This window comes from Salmo salar, chromosome ssa27, assembly GCF_905237065.1.
Source record: "Salmo salar chromosome ssa27, Ssal_v3.1, whole genome shotgun sequence".
Taxonomy (NCBI): domain Eukaryota; kingdom Metazoa; phylum Chordata; class Actinopteri; order Salmoniformes; family Salmonidae; genus Salmo; species Salmo salar.
The window spans coordinates 40,115,786-40,142,837 of NC_059468.1; the positions used below are offsets into that span (position 1 = coordinate 40,115,786).

The window sequence follows — 27,052 nt, forward strand, 5'->3', positions numbered from 1 at the left end:
TCAGTAGACTACGTCACAGACCCGTCTCAGTAGACTACGTCACAGACCCGTCTCAGTAGACTACGCCACAGACCCGTCTCAGTAGACTACGCCACAGACCCGTCTCAGTAGACTACGTCACAGACCCGTCTCAGTAGACTACGTCACAGAACCGCCTCAGTAGGCTACGTCACAGACCCGCCTCAGTAGACTACACCACAGACCCGTCTCAGTAGAATACGTCACATACCTGCCTCAGTAGACTACGCCACAGACCCGTCTCAGAGGAGACAGGAAGCCTATAAATTCAGAGTTCAATATCGACGTGTACTTTTGAAGTCGGAAGTTTACATACACCTTAGCCAAATACATTTAAACTCAGTTTTTCACAATTCCTGACATTTAATCCTAGTTAAAAAAGTCCCTGTCTTAAGTAGGTTAGGATCACCACTTTATTTTAAGAAAGTGAAATGTCAGAATAATAGTAGAGAGAATTATTTATTTCAGCTTTTATTTCTTTCATCACATTCCCAGTGGGTCAGAAGTTTACATACACTCAATTAGTATTTGGTAGCATTGCCTTTAATTATATTGTTTAACTTGGGTGAAACGTTTCACTTAGCCTTCCACAAGCTTCCCAGAATAAGTTGGGTGAATTTTGGCCCATTCCTCCTGACAGAGTTGGTGTAACTGAGTCAGGTTTGTAGGCCTCTTTGCTCGCACACACTTTTTCAGTTCTGCCCACAAATGTTCTATAGGATTGAGGTCAGGGCTTTGTGAAGGCCACTCCAATACCTTTACTTTGTTGTCCTTAAGCCATTTTTCCACAACTTTGGAAGTATGCTTGGGGTCATTGTCCATTTGGAAGACCCATTTGCGACCAAGCTTTAACTTCCTGCCTGATGTCTTGATTTGTTGCTTCAATATATCCGCATATTTTCCTTCCTCATGATGCCATCTATTTGTGAAGTGCACCAGTCCGTCCTGCAGCAAATCACCCCCACAAAATGATGGTGCCACCCCCATGCTTCACGTTTGGGATGGTGTTCTTCGGCTTGCAAGCCTCCCCATTTTTCCTCCAAACATAACGATGGTCGTTATGGCCAAACAGTTCTATTTTTGTTTCATCAGACCAGAGGACATTTCTCCAAAAAGTACGATCTTTTTCCCCATGTACAGTTGCAAACCGTAGTCTGGCTTTTTTATGGGGGTTTTGGAGCAGTGGCTTCTTCCTTGCTATGCGGCCTTTCAGGTTATGTCAATATAGGACTCGTTTTTTTTCTGTGGATATAGATACTTTTGTACCTGTTTCCTCCAGCATCTTCACAAGGTCCTTTGTTGTTGTTCTGGGATTGATTTGCACTTTTCACACCAAAGTACGTTCATCTCTAGGAGACAGAATGCGTCTCCTTCCTGAGCGGTATGACGGCTTTGTGGTCCAATGGTGTTAATACTTGCATACTATTGTTTGTACAGATGAACGTGATACCTTCAGGTGTTTGGAAATTGCTCCCAAGGATGAACCAGACTTGTGGAGGTCTACAATTGTTTTCTGAGGTCTTGGCTGATTTCTTTTGATTTTCCCATGATGTCAAGCAAAGAGGCACTGAGTTTGAAGGTAGGCCTTGAAATACATCCACAGGTACACCTCCAATTGACTCAAATTATGTCAATTAGCCTATCAGAAGCTTCTAAAGCCATGACATAATTTTCTGGAATTTTCCAAGCTGTTTAAAGGCCCAGTCAACTTAGTGTATGTAAACTTCTGACCCACTGGAATTGTGATACAGTGAATAATCTGTCTGTAAACAATTGTTGGAAAAATTACTTGTGTCATGCACAAAGTATATGTCCTAACCGACTTGCCAAAACTACAGTTTGTTAACAAGAAATGTGTGGAGTGGTTGAAAACTGAGTTTTAATGACTCCAACCTAAGTGTATGTAAACTTCCTACTTCAACTGTGCATTCGGAAATCCTCCACCTGCTTTTCAGTCTTTTTTCATATCGGACACAGCGATGTCCTTATTAGCAAAGAAAGGATTTACGTAGTCCTACATAAGCTGCTTACTTGTTAAAACATGAACATTCTTTTTGTTTTAAATCACTTGTTGGTTAAATACAAAATTCATATTGGAATAATGCTATTCTGTAGTCCATGCCTATATAATTGTTAAAACAACTGATTAATTCCCGAAGCTGTTCATGAGCTATTTATCAGCTTAACATCAACTGTTTGGTGGAAAGTGGACGCAACTCCTCACACAGCTGATTGCTGCGCTGAAAGAAATGTCACTGTGCAACATTCCTAAATGCAATCTCGGGAAAACACAACAATTTTGATGGCAATTATTGAAAATAGGGGGATCCCAGCTTTCCAGTGATGCATGATTTATTGGCAACATTTTACAATCTGAGTGTCTGGCATTATACAATAACAAAAGTAACCACGGGAAGCCCTTCGGCCATTCGAATGCATAAACAGAAAACCTATATTCACCGTAAAATTCACACAATTACACTGTATTTATAAACACTGTAAAAAATCACATTATTTTATTAGTGGGACATGTATTAGTGCCCGTTAGGACATTAAACAAGCAAAAAGATCACTCTGTGATCTAGCTAATGATTTGCCCACTGGGGTAAACAATGCAGAGGAGAACTCCATGCTTCAGCCATGTAGCCACCATGATGCATCAGACAGGTGAGAATGCTTCAGCCATGTGGCCACTGTGCTGCATCAGACAGGTGATAATGCTTCAACCATGTGGCCACCATGCTGCATCAGGCTACAGGTGATAATGCTTCAGCCATGTAGCCACCGTGCTGCATCAAGCTACAGGTGATAATGCTTCAGCCATGTAGCCACCATGCTGCATCAGACAGGTGATAATGCTTCAGCCAAGTAGCCACCATGCTGCATCAGACAGGTGATAATGCTTCAGCCATGTAGCCACCATGCTGCATCAGACAGGTGATAATGCTTATTGCTAATATAGCACCCCTGCCTGATAATATGGACCATGTACAGGCCCTAAAGATATTGCATTCCATCAATGTACTATTGGGCTTATTTCTGGAGAGGAATATTACATTGTAAACTGTTTAATATAGTCTATATAATATAGTCTATATGTCATCATAAAATCAGTGTAAATATCAGATTTTATGGTTGGCTATAATAAAAGGTAATTTCCCAGACTGCTAACGATACATGAAATCACCCACGATTGAAATTTTGCATGCATAACTTGCTTTCCTGTGATCTTGAACAGGGACAGTAATTTTCTCATTTGGGACTGTAGTTTTGACTTGGTACTGGCCCAGTGTGCCACTATCAAATTGACCTGAATGTCAAGCCTTGGACTTGCACCCAGGCTGACTGCCTCCCACTTTCGAAGATATGTCTTTTCATATTCATTGTGGAGACATGAGTATCTGGTCAATATAATGTATAATCTGTGGTCGCACACGATAACTGAAATGTATTATTCACACGCAATATCTCAATTGGCCCAAGGAGGGGGGGGCGTTGCGTCATTGTGGGCGACGACATGTATCCTGTTTCCTTGATCATCATTGAGTCCATATATGGTATGGAAGTGTTTGTGTGTGTCGTCTCAGTGTGTTTGTATGACTCTAACCTTGACGAAGGAGAAGGCTGGCCCAGGAGCGAAGGGCAGAGTGTTTGTATGACTCTAACCTTGACGAAGGAGAAGGCTGGCCCAGGAGCGAAGGGTTCGTTCTCGTGCTCCACCTGGTACCTTAGGTACTCCTCCACCCCCTTCTGCTCATACACCTTCTGCTCCGTCTCAGTACGGAACAGGACCCGGGACGAAACAGCAATGGTCACCGCATTCTCTGGCTTGGGCTGCAGAGACACGAGGGGGGGGGGATGGGAAGATAGAAAGAAAGTTGTGAACGGTTGAGATGGAGAGAGATTGGATGTGTAAAGATGAAAAGGAATAGAGAAAGCAGATGGGAAGTAAGAAGGGTTGAGAAGGGTTGAGAAGGTTTGGGTAGTGGAATGATAAAGAGAGAAATTTGTTTTGACAGAATAGGAGGTAGAGAAAGAAGGGATAGGTTAGATTGTGAAGACATCGAACTAACCACATACATAATACAACACAGGTCTGTGAAATGACTTAAGGACATCAGTGTATTCTGGGAAGAGTTGGCTATATTAGTAGCTGATGCATTTTCAAGATGGCCTCCATTAAGCAGTACATGATGCCTATTCCCAACCTCTGACAGACACACACACACACACACAGTAACCAGACACGCAGACGTGCAGACACACACACACACACACATACGTAGGTATGCACGCAAGCACACACGCACGCACACACACACACCGAAGGCAGCAGGTGATTCATGGAGAGGAGATGAAATAGGAGAACCCTCACAAAACATCATGCTGGGATAGTTCTTCACCTAGTCTACAAGTAGCTAACAGCCCTTCACCTAGCCTCCAAGTAGCTAACAGCCCTTCACCTAGTCTCCACGTAGCTAACAGCCCTTCACCTAGTTTCCACGTAGCTAACAGCCCTTCACCGAGTGTCCATGTAGCTAACAGCCCTTCACCGAGTGTCCAAGTAGCTAACAGCCCTTCACATAGTCTCCAAGTAGCTAACAGCCCTTCATCTAGTCTCCAAGTAGCTAACAGCCCTTCACCTAGTCTCAACGAAGGTAACAGCCCTTCACCTAGTCTACAAGTAGCTAACAGCCCTTCACCTAGTCTCCATGTAGCTAACAGCCCTTCACCTAGTCTCCACGTAACTAACAGCCCTTCACCTAGTCTCCACATACCTAACAACCCTTCACCTAGTCTCCACGTAGCTAACAGCCCTTCACCTAGTCTCCACGTAGCTAGCCCTTCACCTAGTCTCCAAGTAGCTTACAGCTCTTCACCTAGTCTCCATGTAGCTAACAGCCCTTCACCTAGTCTCCACGTAGCTAGCCCTTCACCTAGTCTCCACGTAGCTAACAGCCCTTCACCTAGTCTCCATGTAGCTAACAGCCTTTCACCTAGTCTCCAAGTAGCTAACAGCCCTTCACCTAGTCTCCAAGTAGCTAACAGCCTTTCACCTAGTATCCACGTAGATAGCCCTTCACCTAGTCTCCACGTAGCTAGCCCTTCACCTAGTCTCCATGTAACTAACAGCCCTTCATCTAGTCTCCAAGTAGCTAACAGCCCTTCACCTAGTCTCAACGAAGGTAACAGCCCTTCACCTAGTCTACAAGTAGCTAACAGCCCTTCACCTAGTCTCCATGTAGCTAACAGCCCTTCACCTAGTCTCCACATAACTAACAGCCCTTCACCTAGTCTCCACATACCTAACAACCCTTCACCTAGTCTCCACGTAGCTAACAGCCCTTCACCTAGTCTCCACGTAGCTAGCCCTTCACCTAGTCTCCAAGTAGCTTACAGCTCTTCACCTAGTCTCCACGTAGCTAACAGCCCTTCACCTAGTCTCCATGTAGCTAACAGCCCTTCACCTAGTCTCCACGTAGCTAGCCCTTCACCTAGTCTCCACGTAGCTAACAGCCCTTCACCTAGTTTCCACGTAGCTAACAGCCCTTCACCGAGTGTCCATGTAGCTAACAGCCCTTCACCGAGTGTCCAAGTAGCTAACAGCCCTTCACATAGTCTCCAAGTAGCTAACAGCCCTTCATCTAGTCTCCAAGTAGCTAACAGCCCTTCACCTAGTCTCAACGAAGGTAACAGCCCTTCACCTAGTCTACAAGTAGCTAACAGCCCTTCACCTAGTCTCCATGTAGCTAACAGCCCTTCACCTAGTCTCCACGTAACTAACAGCCCTTCACCTAGTCTCCACATACCTAACAACCCTTCACCTAGTCTCCACGTAGCTAACAGCCCTTCACCTAGTCTCCACGTAGCTAGCCCTTCACCTAGTCTCCAAGTAGCTTACAGCTCTTCACCTAGTCTCCATGTAGCTAACAGCCCTTCACCTAGTCTCCACGTAGCTAGCCCTTCACCTAGTCTCCACGTAGCTAACAGCCCTTCACCTAGTCTCCATGTAGCTAACAGCCTTTCACCTAGTCTCCAAGTAGCTAACAGCCCTTCACCTAGTCTCCAAGTAGCTAACAGCCTTTCACCTAGTATCCACGTAGATAGCCCTTCACCTAGTCTCCACGTAGCTAGCCCTTCACCTAGTCTCCATGTAACTAACAGCCCTTCATCTAGTCTCCAAGTAGCTAACAGCCCTTCACCTAGTCTCAACGAAGGTAACAGCCCTTCACCTAGTCTACAAGTAGCTAACAGCCCTTCACCTAGTCTCCATGTAGCTAACAGCCCTTCACCTAGTCTCCACATAACTAACAGCCCTTCACCTAGTCTCCACATACCTAACAACCCTTCACCTAGTCTCCACGTAGCTAACAGCCCTTCACCTAGTCTCCACGTAGCTAGCCCTTCACCTAGTCTCCAAGTAGCTTACAGCTCTTCACCTAGTCTCCACGTAGCTAACAGCCCTTCACCTAGTCTCCATGTAGCTAACAGCCCTTCACCTAGTCTCCACGTAGCTAGCCCTTCACCTAGTCTCCACGTAGCTAACAGCCCTTCACCTAGTCTCCATGTAGCTAACAGCCTTTCACCTAGTCTCCAAGTAGCTAACAGCCTTTCACCTAGTATCCACGTAGATAGCCCTTCACCTAGTCTCCACGTAGCTAGCCCTTCACCTAGTCTCCATGTAACTAACAGCCCTTCACCTAGTCTCAACGAAGGTAACAGCCCTTCACCTAGTCTCCAAGTAGCTAACAGCCCTTCACCTAGTCTCCATGTAGCTAACAGCCCTTCACCTAGTCTCCACGTAACTAACATCCCTTTACCTAGTCTACACGTAGCTAAGAGCGCTAATGTTCTGACAATGTTCCTTATAGTTTATTTTCAGTTATGAACATTGTTACCTAACCTTCCATTTGTCTACCGCTTAATGTAGCAATTATATCATTTCATTCTTTGAACATTTATGTAAGGAGCATTGCACCCAAACATTACATTTGTCCAGTTCAATGGTTGTTTCCAAATACACTCCCACCCCAAAAAATTGCTTTATGTAGGCCAAACATTGTAATTTACCTGGAAGTGTCACGTCCTGACCAGGTAAAGAGGTCATTTGCCATAGTAAATTGGTCAGGGCGTGGCAGGGGGTTGTTTTGTGTGGGTTTTGGGGTTTTCTGTTTCTATGTGTGAGTGTTCTAGTTTTCTATTTCTATGTGTTGTTTTTCCGTGTTTGGCCGGGTATGGTTTCCAATCAGAGGCAGGTGTCTTTCGTTGTCTCTGATTGGAAGCCATACTTAGGCAGCCTGTTTTCCTTTGGGGTTTGTGGGTAGTTGTTTTCCGTTTTGTCTATGTACCTGACGGAACTGTTGGCTGTCGTTTTTGTTATTTTGTTTAAGTGTTATCATAAATAAAATAAATATGTAATAATATACTTTCCACGCTGCGCCTTGGTCCCCTTTCAACGACTCCTGTGACAGGTAGGCTGTTACAGCAAAAGTAAATTATACTTTTTGTTTGCATTGAATCCATCATTGTTTTTAACCAATGTATGTTAAGGATATAGTGTATAAGATACAGTATAATATATTGCATAAGATACTGTATGAAGTATACTATCTACTTCCAGCAGGGATGGGTTAGTGTTATGGTGGGAAACCTCCAGCAGGTGTGTGTGTGTATGTATGTGTGTGGGAACACCTGATGCATCCATGTGTGTGTCTGTGTGTTTGCTCAGTGGGGGGGGGGTGAAGTGTACAGGGACATGTAACTGGAGAGCCCTTCTGACAAGGTGACAAGACCCTGATCTTCTCATGTGACAGATTTGTTTGTTTTTGTCTGTGTGTGTGTGTGTGTGTTTGTGGATGTAAAGACTGTTGCAGTGGTGTGTGTGCATATTGAGGAGACAGGGATAGAGAGAGGGAGAGAGAGAGGGATGGAGAGGGAGAGAGAGAGAGACAGAGAGGGATGGAGAGGGAGAGAGAGTAGAGGGAGGGAGAGGGAGAGAGAGAGAGCGAGAGAGGGAGAGAGAGTAGAGAGACAGAGTGGGAGGGAGAGGGAGAGACAGAGAGTAGAGAGAGAAAGAGAGAAGGAGAGCAGTGAGCATAGCCTTGCTATTGAGAAAGGCCGCCGTAGGCAGACCTAGCTCTCAAGAGAAGACAGGCTATGGTCGCACTGCCCACAAAATGAGGTGGATACTGAGCTGCACTTCTTATTTAACCTCCTGCCAAATGTATGACCATATTAGAGACACATATTTCCCTCAGATTACACAGATCCACAAAGAGTTTGAAAACAAACCCCATTTTGATAAATTAACATATCTGTTGGTTGAAATACCTCAGTGCCATCACAGCAGCAAGATTTGTGACTTGTTGCCACAAGAAAAGGGCAACCAGAACCAAACCGTTGTAAATATTTGAATTGTTTATTTCACTTTTGTTTGTTATGTATTTCACTTGCTTTGACAATGTAGACATACGTTTCCCATGTGAATTAAGCCCATTGAATTGAGAGAGAGAGAGAGACAGAGAGAGAGACACAGAGACAGAGAGAGAGAGAGACACAGAGAGAGAGAGAGAGACACAGAGAGAGAGACAGAGAGAGAGAGAGAGACAGAGAGAGAGAGAGACACAGAGAGAGAGAGAGAGAGAGAGAGAGAGAGAGAGAGAGGCAGACGGGGTAGCTAAGGACAGTTGATGTTGGTTGCTGTGTCATGGAGTTCAGTATTGTTATTGTAGAAAGGATAATGTATAGTCATAGTCAAGAGTCACACACACTCACTCACACTCACACTCACACTCACACACACACATATAGGCTAATCTTCTCAACCTTTTCCATATGTGTGTGTGAGAGAGGGGGGGAGAGAGAGAGGGGAGAGAGAGAGGGAGAGAAAAGAGGGGAGAGTGGGAGAGAGAGGGGGAGGGGAGAGGGGAGAGAGAGAGGGAGAGAAAAGAGGGGAGAGTGGGAGAGAGAGGGGAGGGGTGGCATTCCATACAGGGCGCCCTGCATTAGTCACCCACATTGGGGTTGAAGTCAGATGACGCTAGGGTGGAGGGTGGAGGGTAGAGGGTAGAGGGTAGAGGGGGGAGGGTAGAGGGTAGAGGGTAGAGGGTGGAGGGTAGAGGGTGGAGGGTGGAGGGTGGAGGGTAGAGGGTGGAGGGTGGAGGGGGGAGGGTGGAGGGTGGAGGGGGAGGGGGGAGGATAGAGAGGGGGAGGGTGGAGGGTAGAGGGTGGAGGGGGGAGGGTGGAGGGTGGAGGGTAGAGGGTGGAGGGTAGAGGGTGGAAGGTGGAGGGGAGGGGGGAGGGGGAGGATAGAGAGGGGGAAGGGTGGAGGGGGAGGGTAGAGGGTGGAGGTTGGAGGGTAGAGGGTAGAGGGTGGAGGGTGGAGGGTGGAGGGGAGGGGGGTGGAGGGGGAGGGGGAGGATAGAGAGGGGGGAGGGTGGAGGGTAGAGGGTAGAGGGTGGAGGGGAGAGGGTGAAGGGTGGAGGGTGGAGGGTAGAGGGTAGAGGGTGGAGGGGGAGGGTGGAGGGTGGAGGGGGAGGGTGGAGGGTGGAGGATAGAGAGGGAGAGGGTGGAGGGTGGAGGGTGGAGGGTGGATGGTAGAGGGGGGAGGGTAGAGGGTAGAGGGTGGAGGGTGGAGAGGGGAGGGGGAGGGTAGAGGGGGAGGGTGGAGGGTAGAGGTTAGAGGGTGGAGGGTAGAGGGTGGAGGGTGGAGGGGGAGGGTAGAGGGTGGAGGGTGGAGAGGGGAGGGGGGAGGGTAGAGGGGGAGGGTGGAGGGTAGAGGTTAGAGGGTGGAGGGTAGAGGGTGGAGGGTGGAGGGGGGAGGGGGGAGGGTGGAGGGTGGAGGGTGGAGAGGGGAGAGGGGAGGGTGGAGGGGGGAGGGTGGAAAACACCAGGGCAGGAAAGAGGGTCACGATTGAGATAAAGATCAGTGTGTGTGTGTGTGTGTGCGTGTGTGCGTGTGTGTGCGTGTGTGCGTGTGTGCGTGTGCGTGTTTGTGTGTGCGTGTGTGTGTGTGTGTGTGAGTCTAATAGCTCTTTCCCAGTCAATAGGCCACAGGCTGTCCTGATCTCTCCCTCTCTCTCTCTCTCTCTCTCTCTCTCACCCACACACACACATTGCCTCCCACTGATATATATAATCTGATTTCCTATAGTTAGTGACCATAGAGATTGAGTTAGTATATGTAGAAAAACACACACACACACACACGCACACACAAACTGGTGTGTGAATAGATAGACATGCACTCCAGGATGTGTGTACAAATACTCAATGACTCCTGTCAAGGTTGACGGGGCCTTTAAACAACGGCAGTTAAAGGTGATACAATTTCAGGCATGCAATGTGGCCTTGTCCTCCACCACACTTACTGAGAATGAAACTGGATTGTAAACACACAGATCAACCCAGATATCGCATGTAGGAACTCAGCAACAAAAAGAAAAGTCCCTTTTTTCAGGACCCTGTATTTCAAAGATAATTTGTAAAAATCACAATAACTTCACAGATCTTCATTGTAAAGGGTTTAAAACAGTGTTTCCCATGCTTGTTCAATGAACCATAAACAATTAATGAACATGCACCTGTGGAACGGTTGTTAAGACACTAACAGCTTACAGACGGTAGGCAATTAAGGTCACAGTTATGAAAACTTAGGACACTAAAGAGGCCTTTCTACTGACTCTGAAAAACACCAAAAGAAAGATGCCCAGGGTCCCTGCTGATCTGTGTGAACGTGCCTTAGGCATGCTGCAAGGAGGCATGAGGACTGCCAATGTGGCCAGGGCAAAAAATTGCAATCTCCGTACTCTGAGACGCCTAAGACGGCGCTACAGGGAGACAGGACGGAGATCTGATCGTCCTCGCAGTCGCAGACCACGTGTAACAACACCTGCACAGGATTGGTACATCCGAACATCACACCTGGGGGACAGGTACAGGATGGCAACAACAACTGTCCGAACGTCGCCTATGGGCACAAACCCACCGGCGCTAGACAAGACAGGACTGGCAAAAAGTGCTCTTCACTGACGAGTCGCGGTTTTGTCTCACCAGGGGTGATGTTCGGATTCACGTTTATCGTCGAAGGAATGAGCGTTACACCGAGGCCTGTCCTCTGGAGCGGGATTGATCTGGAGGTGGAGGGTCCGTCATGGTCTGGGGCGGTGTGTCACAGCATCATCGGACTGAGCTTGTTGTCATTGCAGGCAATCTCAACGCTGGATCGGAGGGTGAGGGCTAGGGCCATTCCCCCCAGTGGAAGAGTGTGGTAACATCTCACAGCAAGAACTGGCAAATCTGGTCCATAAGGAGGAGATACACTGCAGTACTTAATGCAGCTGGTGGCCACAACAGATACTGACTGTTACTTTTGATTTTGACCCCGCCTTTGTTCAGGGACACATTTTTCCATTTCTGTTAGTCACATGTCTGGGGAACTTGTTCAGTTATTGTTTCAGTTGTTGAATCTTGTTATGTTCATACAAATATTTACACAATTTTGCTGAAAATAAATGCAGTTGACAGTAAGAGAACTTTTCTTTTTTTGCTGAGTTTAAATGTTATTAGTTCTGCTTCGTCATGTTTTTTTTCACATGTCTCAGTAGTTGGTATTCAGACTTAGGTTATGCAGGTGCATAACGGTCAGACTTAGGTTATGCAGGTGCATAACGGTCAGACTTAGGTTATGCAGGTGCATAATGGTCAGACTTAGGTTATGCAGGTGCATAACGGTCAGACTTAGGTTATGCAGGTGCATAACGGTCAGACTTAGGTTATGCAGGTGCATAACGGTCAGACTTAGGTTATGCAGGTGCATAACGGTCAGACTTAGGTTATGCAGGTGCATAACGGTCAGACTTAGGTTATGCAGGTGCATAACGGTCAGACTTAGGTTATGCAGGTGCATAACGGTCAGACTTAGGTTATGCAGGTGCATGGTAAGGCAAGCTATGTGGGTGTGGCTCCCTTGCGCGTTGAATACATTTAATTCAACCGCCCCGAAAACATACCCATTGGGTGGCAGACAGAATTGATCAGGAGGTTTTCATACAATTCGTTTTTTTCTGTCCATTTATCTAAAGCAATCCCTTTAAATACTGTTTACCTTTACAATAGAATGTAAGCTTAGGGGGAATGCGTTCAGAATCCGGAGGTCAATGAAAGAAATATTAATTTTTGTCTCGGTTTCAGAACGCAATGCTAAGATTAAAAACACTCAAATATTACAGCTTATTTATGTTTAGGGAAGTATTCAAAAATCTTACCTATAAGGAAAAATTGGGTTGGAGTGCCTTTATGCACAAAATAATACAATGATGGTTTGACTCATCACCCATGGTAATGTTAGAAGATTATTGTACATAGAATTGAAACAGGGGGAAGAGTGTATTATAGTATAAGTATAATGTATACCCTATAGTGTATTATAATATAAATATACTGTATTCCCTATAATGTATTATAATATAAATATACTGTATACCATATAGTGTATTATTGTATAAATATACTGTATACCATATAGTGTATTATAGTATAAATATGCGGTATACCCTATAGTGTATTATAATATGAGTATAATGTATACCCTATAGTGTATTGTAGTATACATATAATGTATACCCTATAGTGTATTGTAGTATAAATATAAGGTATACCCTATAGTGTATTGTAGTATACATATAATGTATACCCTATAGTATAAATATAATGTATACCCTATAGTGTATTGTAGTATACATATAATGTATACCCTATAGTGTAGTATAGTATAAATATAATGTATACCCTACAGTATAGTATAAATACACTGTATACCATTTTGTGTATTGTAGTATACATATAATGTATACTCTATAGTGTATTGTAGTATAAATATAAGGTATACCCTATAGTGTATTGTAGTATAAATATAAGGTATACCCTATAGTGTATTGTAGTATACATATAATGTATACCCTATAGTGTATTATAGTATACATATAATGTATACCCTATAGTGTAGTATAGTATAAATATAATGTATACCCTATAGTATAGTATAAATACACTGTATACCATTTTGTGTATTGTAGTATACATATAATGTATACTCTATAGTGTATTGTAGTATAAATATAAGGTATACCCTATAGTGTATTGTAGTATACATATAATGTATACCCTATAGTATAAATATAATGTATACCCTATAGTGTATTGTAGTATACATATAATGTATACCCTATAGTGTAGTATAGTATAAATATAATGTATACCCTATAGTGTAGTATAGTATAAATATAATGTATACCCTATAGTATAGTATAAATACACTGTATACCATTTTGTGTATTGTAGTATACATATAATGTATACTCTATAGTGTATTGTAGTATAAATATAAGGTATACCCTATAGTGTATTGTAGTATAAATATAAGGTATACCCTATAGTGTATTGTAGTATACATATAATGTATACCCTATAGTGTATTATAGTATACATATAATGTATACCCTATAGTGTAGTATAGTATAAATATAATGTATACCCTATAGTATAGTATAAATACACTGTATACCATTTTGTGTATTGTAGTATACATATAATGTATACTCTATAGTGTATTGTAGTATAAATATAAGGTATACCCTATAGTGTATTGTAGTATAAATATAAGGTATACCCTATAGTGTATTGTAGTATAAATATACTGTATACCCTATAGTGTAATATAGTATAAATATACTGTATACCCACATTGAACATGAAACTGTGTGTAAACGGTATTGTGTAAAGTATTGTGCCATCTCTCAGGGTCAAACTGTAAAAACGGTTTGATCTGTGCTCCATAGTTCTTTAGTTAGCGTTCACATCCAATTTGTATTACATGAAACATAATCCACTTTTACTAGTGATCCTCAGCAACAACCACATGGAAGTGAACAGAGGAAGCAAATTCAAGTAAACAATACATTGGAATGATACGAAAAAGTAAAGTTATCGCCTGAAGGGAACTAACGGTCAATTGGTAGTTAAATACGCGTCGTTATTACTGACGGTCACTACTGATCGTGGCTAATATTTAACAGGATTATGACAGAGAGAAAACCAATAGAAATGGTATGACCACAGAACAAAATCGCATTGGGAAAACTTGTATCAATCACCTGTGTATTATACATGAAACGCATTGCATTTTGCCTTCACACAAAACCTCTTAATGCATAAACACAGGCGATATAGTGCCTTATCAGACGTGCTGAAGCATTCATAACTACCGAATTTTTTTTTTTTTGCTTTTTCACAAAGAGAATCCTTCTTCCACGTTTGACCGCTAACCCATAATGGTTTTGCGATTAGAATTCATTGCTCATAAAATGCTGTAAAACGTTGGTTAGTAGATGCATCCACAGGGTCATGCGTACATTTCACAAAGGAGGTTAAAAAAAAAGGTCAAAGGTTAGAGGTGACCGACTATCATCATGGACATAACCTTTGACCCTGGCACACATTGCAGTGTTCATACTTACAAAGAAAATGCCTCCCTCCACCTTCCGTGCTCTTCTGTGACATGACACCTTCACAAATAAAAATAAAATGTTCACAGTTTCAATGATTCATTTATTCATTCATCCTGTGATGTTACCCCCCAAAATAATGACTCGTTTACAGAACAGTATAGTTTCCATTTTCTATTTGCACACTGTTTATCATCTCTCTATTTATCTAGACAATCCCGTTGAAAATGAAATAAAGAATTTACCGTCAATAACCTACTTTTCAAGGGGATTCCTAACCTTGCCAAAGACGGCAGCAATGCACAATCTGATGTTCGCACAATTCCCTCTTGAGGAATGGCTAGGTTTCTATAGCAGTCAGCTACTGTCCTGCCTTCATATTTCAGAAGGTTCTTATACTAAAGAATGCCTCTGAGAGAGATGGGAGTATCATTGCTGCTGATCGTCTTTATAGGAGATATCTACAGTACAAGATGCTTGACTGCTCTTTATATGAGATCTCTACAGTACAAGATGCTTGACTGCCCTTTAAATGAGACCTTTATAGTACAAGATGCTTGACTGCTCTTTATATGAGACCTTTACAGTACAAGATGCTTGACTGCCCTTTATATGAGGCCTTTATAGTACAAGATGCTTGACTGCCCTTTAAATGAGACCTTTATAGTACAAGATGCTTGACTGCTCTTTAAATGAGACCTTTATAGTACAAGATGCTTGACTGCTCTTTATATGAGACCTTTATAGTACAAGATGCTTGACTGCCCTTTAAATGAGACCTTTATAGTACAAGATGCTTGACAGGCTCTTTATATGAGACCTTTACAGTATAGGATGCTTGACTGCCTCTTATATCCTTAAGCCAGGGATATCAAACATGGGATGATATGCAGAGGGTCAACTGACTTCATAATATCCTCTAGAAAGTGGTTGATCCCATGTGATCAAATACTCAGATCCCTGTAATGTGAAAAGTATTGCGCTATATAGGGAATAGGGTGTCAGCTCTGGTCTAAAGTAGTGCACTATATAGGGAATAGGGTTCCACAGGGCTCTGGTCTAAAGTAGTGCTCTATATAGAGAATGGGCTGTCATTTAGGACACAGTTACAGCCTTTACATTCTCCCGAGAGCATATTACAGTTGATGATGCAAGACCTTGAGGTTTGCCGGATCAAATCCCTGAGCTGACAAGGTAAAAAATCTGTCGTTCTGCCCCCTGAACAAGGAAGTTAACCCAATGTTCCCCAGTAGGCCGTGATTGTAAATAAGAATTTATTCTTAAATGACTTGCCTAGTTAATATATATTTTTTTAAATAAAGATTTCTTTGCGATATGATTTAACTCTTGAATATGTTACAGCTTTTAAAGAGACCTTTCTGTGCAATATGATATAACTATTAAATGTGCTATAACTCCGTCCCCAAGGTATTTCAGGTCTAAGAATAGCATCTCTCCCATATCGTCCCTGAGAGGGGTGCATCACGTCATGCCTGGATATGTTTTGCTGTACTCAACTGTGAGTGGGTTGAACCACTGACGTGATCTCCCTGTCCGATTTTGCACCTCCACAGGGTCGTGCGGGTGGTGGACATATTTATGGGTTGTACTCAGCCTTGTCTCAGGGTAGTAAGTTAGTGGTCTGTTGATATCCCTCTGGTGGTGTGAAGGATGTGCTTTGAAAAAAATTGGTGGGATTATATCCTGCCTGGGTGACCCTGTCCTCGGGTAACCGGTCTACGGTCAGTCTGTCCTATCTGGTGTAATTCTCCTGTCGTATCTGGTGTAATTCTCCTGTCGTATCTGGTGTAATTCTCCTGTCGTATCTGGTGTAATTCTCCTGTCGTATCTGGTGTAATTCTCCTGTCGTATCTAGTGTAATTCTCCTGTCGTATCTGGTGTAATTCTCCTGTCGTATCTGGTGTAATTCTCCTGTCGTATCTGGTGTAATTCTCCTGTCGTATCTGGTGTAATTCTCCTGTCGTATCTGGTGTAATTCTCCTGTCGTATCTAGTGTAATTCTCCTGTCGTATCTGGTGTAATTCTCCTGTCGTATCTGGTGTAATTCTCCTGTCGTATCTGGTGTAATTCTCCTGTCGTATCTGGTGTCCTGTGTGATCCTAGCAGCTACTCTTCCTGGGGTCCAAACAAAACATGAAACATGACATAATACAGAACATTACTAGACATGGACAGCTCAAGGACAGAAGTACATACATCAGGGCTGTCCAACCCTCTTCCTGGAGATCTACCGTCCTGTAGGTTTTCAGTCCAACCCTCTTCCTGGAGATCTACTGTCCTGTGGGTTTTCAGTCCAACCCTCTTCCTGGAGATCTACTGTCCGTAGGTTTTCAGTCCAACCCTAATTTAGCAACTCTGATTCAGCTAGTTAAGGTCTTGTTGAGCAGCTAGTAGAATCAGGTGTGTTAAATTAGGGTTGGACTGAAAACCCACAGCACAGTAGATCTCCAGGAAGAGGGTTGGACTGTAAACCTACAGGACAGTAGATCTCCAGGAAGAGAGTTGGACTGAAAACCCACAGGATGGCAGATCTTCGGGAAGAGGGTTGGGCAGCCCTGACATACATTATATACTGCTCAAAAAAATAAAGGGAACACTTAAACAACACATCCTAGATTTGAATGAAAGAAATAATCTTATTAAATACTTTTTTTATTTACATAGTTGAAAGTGCTGACAACAAAATCACACAAAAATAATCAATGGAAATCCAATGTATCAACCCATGGAGGTCTGGATTTGGAGTCACACTCAAAATTAAAGTGGAAAACCACACTACAGGCTGATTCAACTTTGATGTAATGTTCTTAAAACAAGTCAAAATGAGGCTCAGTAGTGTGTGTGGCCTCCACGTGCCTGTATGACCTCTCTACAACGCCTGGGCATGCTCCTGATGAGGTGGTGGATGGTCTCCTGAGGGATCTCCTCCCAGACCTGGACTAAAGCATCCGCCAACTCCTGGACAGTCTGTGGTGCAACGTGGCATTGGTGGATGGAGCGAGACATGATGTCCCAGATGTGCTCAATTGGATTCAGGTCTGGGGAACGGGCGGGCCAGTCCATAGCATCAATGCCTTCCTCTTGCAGGAACTGCTGACACACTCCAGCCACATGAGGTCTAGCATTGTCTTGCATTAGGAGGAACCCAGGGCCAACCGCACCAGCATATGGTCTCACAAGGGGTCTGAGGATCTCATCTCGGTACCTAATGGCAGTCAGGCTACCTCTGGCGAGCACATGGAGGGCTGTGCGGCCCCCCAAAGAAATGACACCCCACACCATGACTGACCCACCGCCAAACCGGTCATGCTGGAGGATGTTGCAGGTAGCAGAACGTTCTCCATGGCGTCTCCAGACTCTGTCACGTCTGTCACATGTGCTCAGTGTGAACCTGCTTTCATCTGTGAAGAGTACAGGGCGCCAGTGGCGAATTTGCCAATCTTGGTGTTCTCTGGCAAATGCCAAACGTCCTGCACGGTGTTGGGCTGTAAGCACAACCCCCACCTGTGGACGTCGGGCCCTCATACCACCCTCATGGAGTCTGTTTCTGACCGTTTGAGCAGACACATGCACATTTGTGGCCTGCTGGAGGTAATTTTCTAGGACTCTGGCAGTGCTCCTGCTCCTCCTTGCACAAAGGCGGAGGTAGCGGTCCTGCTGCTGGGTTGTTGCCCTCCTACGGCCTCCTCCACGTCTCCTGATGTACTGGCCTGTCTCCTGGTAGCGCCTCCATGCTCTGGACACTACGCTGACAGACACAGCAAACCTTCTTGCCACAGCTCGCATTGATGTGCCATCCTGGATGAGCTGCACTACCTGAGCCACTTGTGTGGGTTGTAGACTCCGTATCATGCTACCACTAGAGTGAAAGCACCGCCAGCATTCAAAAGTGACCAAAACATCAGCCAGGAAGCATAGGAACTGAGAAGTGGTCTGTGGTCCCCACCTGCAGAACCACTCCTTTATTGGGGGTGTCTTGCTAATTGCCTATAATTTCCACCTGTTGTCTATTCCATTTGCACAACAGCATGTGAAATGTATTGTCAATCAGTGTTGCTTCCTAAGTGGACAGTTTGATTTCACAGAAGTGTGATTGACTTGGAGTTACATTGTGTTGTTTAAGTGTTCCCTTTATTTTTTTGAGCAGTGTATATTGTTTTACAAAAGCACACGCTGCCTACATATCAATTCATACACACAAACTATCTAGGTCCAATAGGGGAGAGGCGTTGTGCCGTGAGGTGTTGCTTTATCTGTTTTTTGAAACCAGGTTTGCTGTTCACTTGTGCAATATGAGATGGAACGGAGTTCCATGCAATAAGGGCTCTATATAATACTGTACGCTTTCTGTAATTTGTTCTGGATTTGGGGACGGTGAAAAGCACCCTGGTGACATGTCTGGTGGGGTAAGTGTGTGTGTGTCAGAGATGTATGTAAGCTGACTATGCAAACAATTGGGGATTTTCAACACATGAATGTTTCTTTAGGGCTCCCGAGTGGCGCAGCGGTCTAAGACACTGCATCTCAGTACACGAGGCGTCACTACAGTCCTTGGTTCGAATCCAGGCTGAATCACATCGGTCTGTGATTTGGGAGTCCCATAGGGCGGGGCACAATTGGCCCAGTGTTTTCTGGGGTAGGCCATCATTGTAAGTAAGAATTTGTTCCTAACTTGCCTAGTTATAAGTGAATTTTTCCCAATACCTTCGGTCCCCTAAAATGGCTGGGACCATGTAAAAAGTGCTGCAATTTGTAAACGATTCACCTGATATGGGTGAAAATCTCCTCAAATTAAAGCCAGCAGTCTGCACTTTAACTTCATAGTCATTGTATCATTGCAAATCCAAAGTGCCGGAGTACAGAACCAAAACAACATCAAAATGTGTCACCAGCCTGACACTTTTGGAGCTCACTGTACGTAATCTCCGTCATATTCTTTCTGCTCAGTGTTTTCTCCTTACACGAGGAGTACAGAATTAAAATGCTCCTGTGAGAGTTATGTCTGCCCATCGGACAGGTCTGTTTAATAACTGTGATCACAGGATTATGAGTCATGATATGGTATTTACATAACTCAAAACCAGACACCCTCCATAGTGGACACCAGGGAAAGACAGGAGAGGAGAGGAGAGGAAACAACAGTACATGACAGAGGAAAGGGGGAAAGAGGTAGGAGAGGAGAAAGGAGAAAGATAAGGACAAGGGGAGAGGGGGAAATTATAATGACAAAGAAGAGAGATGTGAGAGGAGTTTAGGATAATGAGAAAGCTGGGATAAGGAGGAGGAGAACAGAGAGAGGAGAAGGTAGAGGAGAACAGAGAGACGAGAAGGTAGAGGAGAACAGAGTCAGGAGAAGGTAGAGGATAAGAGAAAGAGGAGAAGGTAGAGGATAAGAGATAGAGGAGAAGGTAGAGGATAAGAGAGAGAGAGGAGAAGGTAGAGGAGAACAGAGACAGGAGAAAATAGAGGAGAACAGAGAGAGAGGAGAAGGTAGAGGAGAACAGAGAGAGGAGAAGGTAGAGGAGAACAGAGACAGGAGAAGGTAGAGGATAACAGAGACAGGAGAAGGTAGAGGAGAGAGAGAGAGGAGAAGGTAGAGGAGAACAGAGAGAGGAGAAGGTAAAGGAGAACAGAGACAGGAGAAGGTAGAGGAGAACAGAGAGAGGAGAAGGTAGAGGATAACAGAGACAGGAGAAGGTAGAGGAGAGAGAGAGAGGAGAAGGTAGAGGAGAACAGAGAGAGGAGAAGGTAGAGGATAACAGAGACAGGAGAAGGTAGAGGAGAGAGAGAGAGGAGAAGGTAGAGGAGAACAGAGAGAGGAGAAGGTAAAGGAGAACAGAGACAGGAGAAGGTAGAGGAGAACAGAGAGAGGAGAAGGTAGAGGATAACAGAGACAGGAGAAGGTAGAGGAGAGAGAGAGAGGAGAAGGTAGAGGAGAACAGAGAGAGGAGAAGGTAGAGGATAACAGAGACAGGAGAAGGTAGAGGAGAGAGAGAGAGGAGAAGGTAGAGGAGAACAGAGAGAGGAGAAGGTAAAGGAGAACAGAGACAGGAGAAGGTAGAGGAGAACAGAGAGAGGAGAAGGTAGAGGATAACAGAGACAGGAGAAGGTAGAGGAGAGAGAGAGAGGAGAAGGTAGAGGAGAACAGAGAGAGGAGAAGGTAAAGGAGAACAGAGACAGGAGAAGGTAGAGGAGAACAGAGACAGGAGAAGGTAGAGGAGAACAGAGAGAGGAGAAGGTAGAGGATAAGAGAGAGAGGAGAAGGTAGAGGATAAGAGAGAGAGGATAGGTAGAGGATAAGAGAGAGAGGAGAAGGTAGAGGATAAGAGAGAGAGGAGAAGGTAGAGGGGAACAGAGAGAGAGGAGAAGGTAGAGGATAACAGAACAAGGGAAAACATTATGTCAGCACAGAAGGGCTGTAGGGGAAGTAATAAACTGGTGGAGGGAGATAAGGGGTGAAGAGAAACAGGGGGAGAGGAGAGATGGAAATCAGGGGGAGCAGAGAGAGGAGGAATGGGGGAGAGGAGAAACAGAGGGATAGAGGAGAGAGGAGAAACAGGGGGAGAGGAGAGAGGAGAAACAGAGGGATAGAGGAGAGAGAAAAAACATGGAGAGATGAGGGAGGAGAAACAGAGGGAGAGGAGAGAGGAGATACAGGGGGAGAGGAGATACAAGGGGAGAAGAGAGAGGAAAGAGTAGAAACGGGGGAGAGGAAAGAGTAGAAACGGGGGAGAGGAGAGAGGAGAAACAGGGGGAGAGGAGAGAGGAGATACAAGGGGAGAGGAGAGAGGAGATACAAGGAGAGAAGAGAGAGGAAAGAGTAGAAACGGGGGAGAGGAAAGAGTAGAAACGGGGGAGAGGAGAGAGGAGAAACAGGGGAGAGGAGAGAGGAGATACAAGGGGAGAGGAGAGAGGAGAAACAGGGGGAGAGGAGAGAGGAGAAACAGGGGGAGAGGAGAGAGGAGATACAAGGGGAGAGGAGAGAGGAGAAACAGGGGGAGAGGAGAGAGGAGAAACAGGGGAGAGGAGAGAGGAGAAACAGGGGGAGAGGAGAGAGGAGAAACAGGGGGGAGAGGAGAGAGGAGAAACAAGGGGAGAGGAGAAACAAGGGGAGAGAAGAGAGGAGAAACAGGGGGAGAGGAGAGAGGAGAAACAGGGGGAGAGAAGAAACAGGGGGAGAGGAGAGAGGAGAAACAGGGGGAGAGGAGAAACAGGGGGAGAGGAGAGAGGAGAAACAAGGGGAGAGGAGAAACAGGGGGAGAGGAGAGAGGAGATACAGGGAAAGAGAATAAATAGGGGGAGGGAAAAACAAAGAGAGAGGATAAACAGGGGGACTGCACCACTACAGTAGAATAGTGTTAACTATACTGCACCACTACAGTATCATGTAGTGATTGCTATTTTAACATAAACAGTAGATTTTTGAACAAATTATTTTAAAATATTTACTAAATAAAAGCCTTATCCATTAGATTTGATCTGTTTCCCTAAGGGAACTATAGTAAACGTAATCGATGAATGACTATGTAACTAACCTGAACTGATTAGTTATTAAACTAATATCATCATAGACATTGCTGACTATACTGAATGGCTAGACTAAAATCAAATCGAATCAAATCTATCTTTATTTGTCACGTGCGCCGAATACAACAAGTGTGGACCTTACCGTGAAATGCTTACTTACAAGCCCTTAACCAACAGTACAGTTTTAATCAAATATTTACCCAATAAACTAAAGTTAAAAATACTAAAAAGTAACACGATGACGTAACAATAATGAGGCTATATACAAGGGGTACCGGTACCAAGTCAGTGTGGGGGGGTACAGGTTAGAGGTCATTTGTACAAGTAGGTAGGAACGGATATGTGACTATGCATAGATAATAAACAGCGAGTAGCAGCAGTGTAAAAACAAATGGAGGGGGGGGTCACTATAATAGTCCCGGTGGCCATTTGATTAATTGTTCAGCAGTCTTATGGCTTGGGGGTAGAAGCTGTTAAGGAGCCTTTTGGTCCTAGACTTGGCGCTCCGGTACGGCTTGCCATGCGGTAGCAGAGCAAACTGTCTATGACTTGGGTGACTGGTGTCTTTGACAATTTTATGGGCTTTCCTCTGACACTGCCTATTATTTAGGTCCTGGATTGCAGGAAGCTTGGCCCCAATGATGTACTGGGCCGTACTCTCTACACTCTGTTGCGCCTTGTGGTCAGATGCCGAGCAGATGGCCATACCAGGCTGTGATGCAACAGGTCAGTATGCTCCCGATGGTGCAGCTGTAGAACTTTTTTTGCCAAATCTTCAGTCTCCTGAGGGGGAAAAGGTTTTGTCGTGCCCTCTTAACGACTGTCTTGGTGTGTTTGGACCATGATAGATGGTTGGTGATGTGGACACCAAGGAACTTGAAACTCTCGACCCGCTCCACTAAAGCCCCTTTGATGTTAATGGGGGCCTGTTCGGCCTGCCTTTTCCTGTAGTCCATGATCAGCTCCTTTGTCTTGATCACATTGATGGAGAGGTTGCTGTCCTGGCACCACACTGCCAGTTTTCTGACCTCCTCCCTATAGGCTGTCTCATCATTGTCGGTGATCAGGCCTACCACTGTTGTGTCATCAGCAAACTTAATGATGTTGTTGGAGTCGTGTTTGGCCACGCAGTCGTGGGTGAACAGGAAGTACAGGAGGGGACTAAATACACACCCCTGAGGGGCCCCAGTGTTGAGGATCAGCGTGGCAGACCCTTACCACCTGGGGGCAGCCCATCAGGAAGTCCAGGATCCAGTTGCAGAGTGGGAAGTGTTAAGTCAAAGGGTCCTTAGCTTAGTGATGAGCTTCGTGGGCAATATGGTTTTGAACACTGAGCTGTTGTCAATGAACAGCATTCTCACATAGGTGTTCCTTTTGTCCAGGTGGGAATGGGCAGTTTGGAGTGTGATTGAGATTGCTTCATCTGTGGATCTGTTGGGGCGGTTTGCGAATTGGAGTGGATCTAGGGTATCTGGGAGGAATGCTGTTGATGTGAACCAGCCTTTCAACACACTTCATGGCAACTAACGTGAGTACTACGGGGAGGTAATCATTTAGGCAGGTTATCTTCACTTCGTTGGGCACAGGGGCAATGGTGGTCTGCTTGAAACATGTAGGTATTACAGACTCAGTCAGGGAGAGGTTGAAAACGTCAGTGAAGACACTTGCCAGTTGGTCCCGCATGCTTTGAGTACACGTCCTGGTAATCCATCTGGCGGCTTTGTGAATGTTGACCTGTTTAAAGGTTTTGCTCACATCGGCTACCGAGAGCGTTATCACACAGTCCTCCAGAACAGCTGGTGCTCTCGTGCATGCTTCAGTGTTGCTTGCCTCGAAGCGAGCATAAAAGGCATTTAGCTCGTCTGGTAGGTTTGCGTCACTTGGCAACTCACGTCTGGGTTTCCCTTTGTAGTCTGTAATAGTTTTCAAGCCCTGCCACATCCGATGAGCATCAGAGCCGGTGTAGTAAGATTCAATCTTAATCCTGTGTTTGATGCTTTGCTTGTTTGATGGTTCGTCTGAGGGCATAGCGGGATTTCTTATAAGCGTCCGGATTAGGTCTCCCGCTCCTTGAAAGTGGCAGTTCTAGCCTTTAGGTCAATGCGGATGTTGCCTGTAATCCATGGCTTCTGGTTGGGATATGTACGTACAGTCACAGTGGGGACGACGTTGTCGATGCACTTATTGATGAAGCCGATGACTGAGGTGGTGTACTCATCAATGCCATTGGATGAATCCCGGAACATATTCCAGTCTGTGCTAGCAAAACAGTCCTTTAGCGTAGTTTTTGCTAATAAACAGGAATCAGGAGGATATAATTATGGTCAGATTTGCCAAATGGAGGGCCGGGGAGAGCTTTGTACGCGTCTCTGTGTTTGGAGTAAAGGTGGTCTAGAGTTGTTTTTCCACTGGTTGCACATGTTGACATGCTGGTAAAAATTTGGAAAACTGATTTAAGTTTGCCTGCATTAAAGTCCCTGGCCACTAGGTAGCGCCACTTCTGGGTGAGCATTTTCTTGTTTGCTTATGGCCTTGTAGAGTTGGTTGAGTGCAGTCTTATTGCCAGCATCGGTCTGTGGTGGTAAATAGACGGCTATGAATAATATAGACTCTCTTGGTAGATAGTGTGGTCTACAGCTTATCATATGGTACTCTACCTCAGGCGAGCAATACCTCGAGACTTCTTTAATATTAGACATCGCACTCCAGCTGTTATTGACAAATAGACACACACCCCCACCCCTCGTCTTACCAGACGTAACTTCTCTGTTCTGCCAGTGTGTTGAAAATCCCTCCAGCTCTATATGATCCGTGTCATTGTTCAGCCACGACTCGGTGAAACATAAGATATTACAGTTTTTTATGTCCCATTGGTAGGATAGTCATTATCGTAGATCATCCCAAAAAAAATCCAATGACTGCACGTTAGCAAGTAGAATTGATGGAAGTGGGAGGTTACTCGCTCGCCTACGGATTCTCAAAAGGCAGCCGGATCTGCGTCCTCTTTTCCTTGGTCTTTTCTTCATGCAAATGAAATGGATCTCGGACTCATTAAAGGAAAAAGCATCTACCAGTTCGTGGTGAGTAATCCCATTTCTGATGTCCAGAAGTTATTTTTGGTCATAAGAGATGGTAGCAGAAACATTTTGTACAAAATAAGTTAAAAAACAATGCAGAAAAACGAACGAAAGCCATCCTCTTCGGCACCATCTTAAATGGCTATACTAAATGACCATCTTAAATGACCATACTAACTGGCTGTCACGTCCTGACCAGTAAAAGGGGTTGTTTGTTATTGTAGTGTGGTCAGGGCGTGGCAGGGGGTGTTTGTTTAGTGTGTTTCGGGGTTTTGGGTTATGTTCTATGTTTTCTATTTCTATGTGGGTTTTCTAGTTTTTCTATATCTATGTTAGTTTTGGGAACGATCTCCAATTAGAGGCAGCTGGTTGTTGTTGCTTCTAATTGGAGGCCATATTTAAGTGGGTTTATTTTCTCTTGTGTTTGTGGGTTGTTGTTTCCATGTATAGTCTGAGCACCTTACAGGACTGTTTCGTCGTTTGTTTTGGTGTAAGTGTTTTGTTTGGTTTTTCTTCAATAAATGGAAGATGAGCATTCACATACCCGCTGCGTTTTGGTCTACATATAATGACGCTTGTGACACTGGCTATACTAACTGGCTATACTAACTGGCTATACTAACTGGCTATACTAAATGACTATATTAATGACTATACTAAATGACCATACTAATGACTATACTAAATGACTATACTAATGACTATACTAAATGACTATACTAATGACTATACTAATGACTATACTAATGACTATATTAATGACTATACTAATGACTATACTAATGACTATACTAAATGACTATACTAAATGACTATACTAATGACTATACTAAATGACTATACTAAATGACTATACTAATGACTATACTAATGACTATATTAATGACTATACTAATGACTATACTAAATGACTATATTAATGACTATACTAAATGACCATACTAATGACTATACTAAATGACTATACTAATGACTATACTAAATGACTATACTAATGACTATACTAATGACTATATTAATGACTATATTAATGACTATACTAAATGACTATACTAATGACTATATTAATGACTATACTAAATGACTATACTAATGACTATATTAATGACTATACTAATGACTATACTAATGACTATATTAATGACTATATTAATGACTATACTAAATGACTATACTAATGACTATATTAATGACTATACTAATGACTATATTAATGACTATACTAAATGACCAAACTAAATGACTATACTAAATGACTATACTAAATGACTATACTAAATGACTATACTAAATGACTATACTAATGACTATATTAAATGTCCATACTAAATGACTATACTAAATGTCTATACTAAATGTCTGTACTAAATGACTATACTAAATGACTATACTAATGACTATACTAAATGACTATATTAATGACTATACTAATGACTATATTAATGACTATACTAATGACTATACTAATGACTATATTAAATGTCCATACTAAATGACCAAACTAAATGACTATACTAAATGTCTGTACTAAATGGCTGAGCTTCAGGCAGTTAGATTTGAGTATGTCATTTTAGGTCAAAAATTTGAAAAAAATGGGCAAATCCTTAATTAAAATAGGTGCTCTCGGAATAATCCTCAACCAGTACAGATTACACAGCTACTATCAACACTCTCACGTGCACACACGCACACACAAACACAGACATGCACGCATACATAGAAGCACTCTCTTCCCCTCCCTCACTCTCCCCTATCTCTCCTCTATATCTCTCTCACACTGTCTCCCTCTGCCCTCTCTCTCTCTTACTCTCTGACTCTCTCCTTTTTGTCTCCTTTCTCTCTCTCTTTCCCTGGAAATCCTTGTTTGTCCTCCTTACCTGTCAACAACAATAACCTCCAGAGAAT

The 27,052-nt window shown here is 43.9% G+C and overlaps 1 protein-coding gene across 2 annotated transcripts in view; it reads right to left on the reverse strand.

Moving 5' to 3' along the window:
* The window catches only part of nt5c1aa (5'-nucleotidase, cytosolic IAa), a 62,570-nt gene that overhangs the window by 26,765 nt on the left and 8,753 nt on the right, over positions 1 to 27,052 (reverse strand). The window contains exons 2-3 of one of the 2 annotated variants that reach the window (XM_045709668.1): positions 14,535 to 14,582; positions 3,685 to 3,852 (exon numbers count right to left, since the gene is read on the reverse strand). In XM_045709668.1, coding sequence (XP_045565624.1) covers positions 3,685 to 3,852; positions 14,535 to 14,582 — 216 coding nt within the window. The remainder of the gene's footprint in view (positions 1 to 3,684; positions 3,853 to 14,534; positions 14,583 to 27,052) is intronic. The other variant, XM_045709669.1, reaches the window with a different exon arrangement.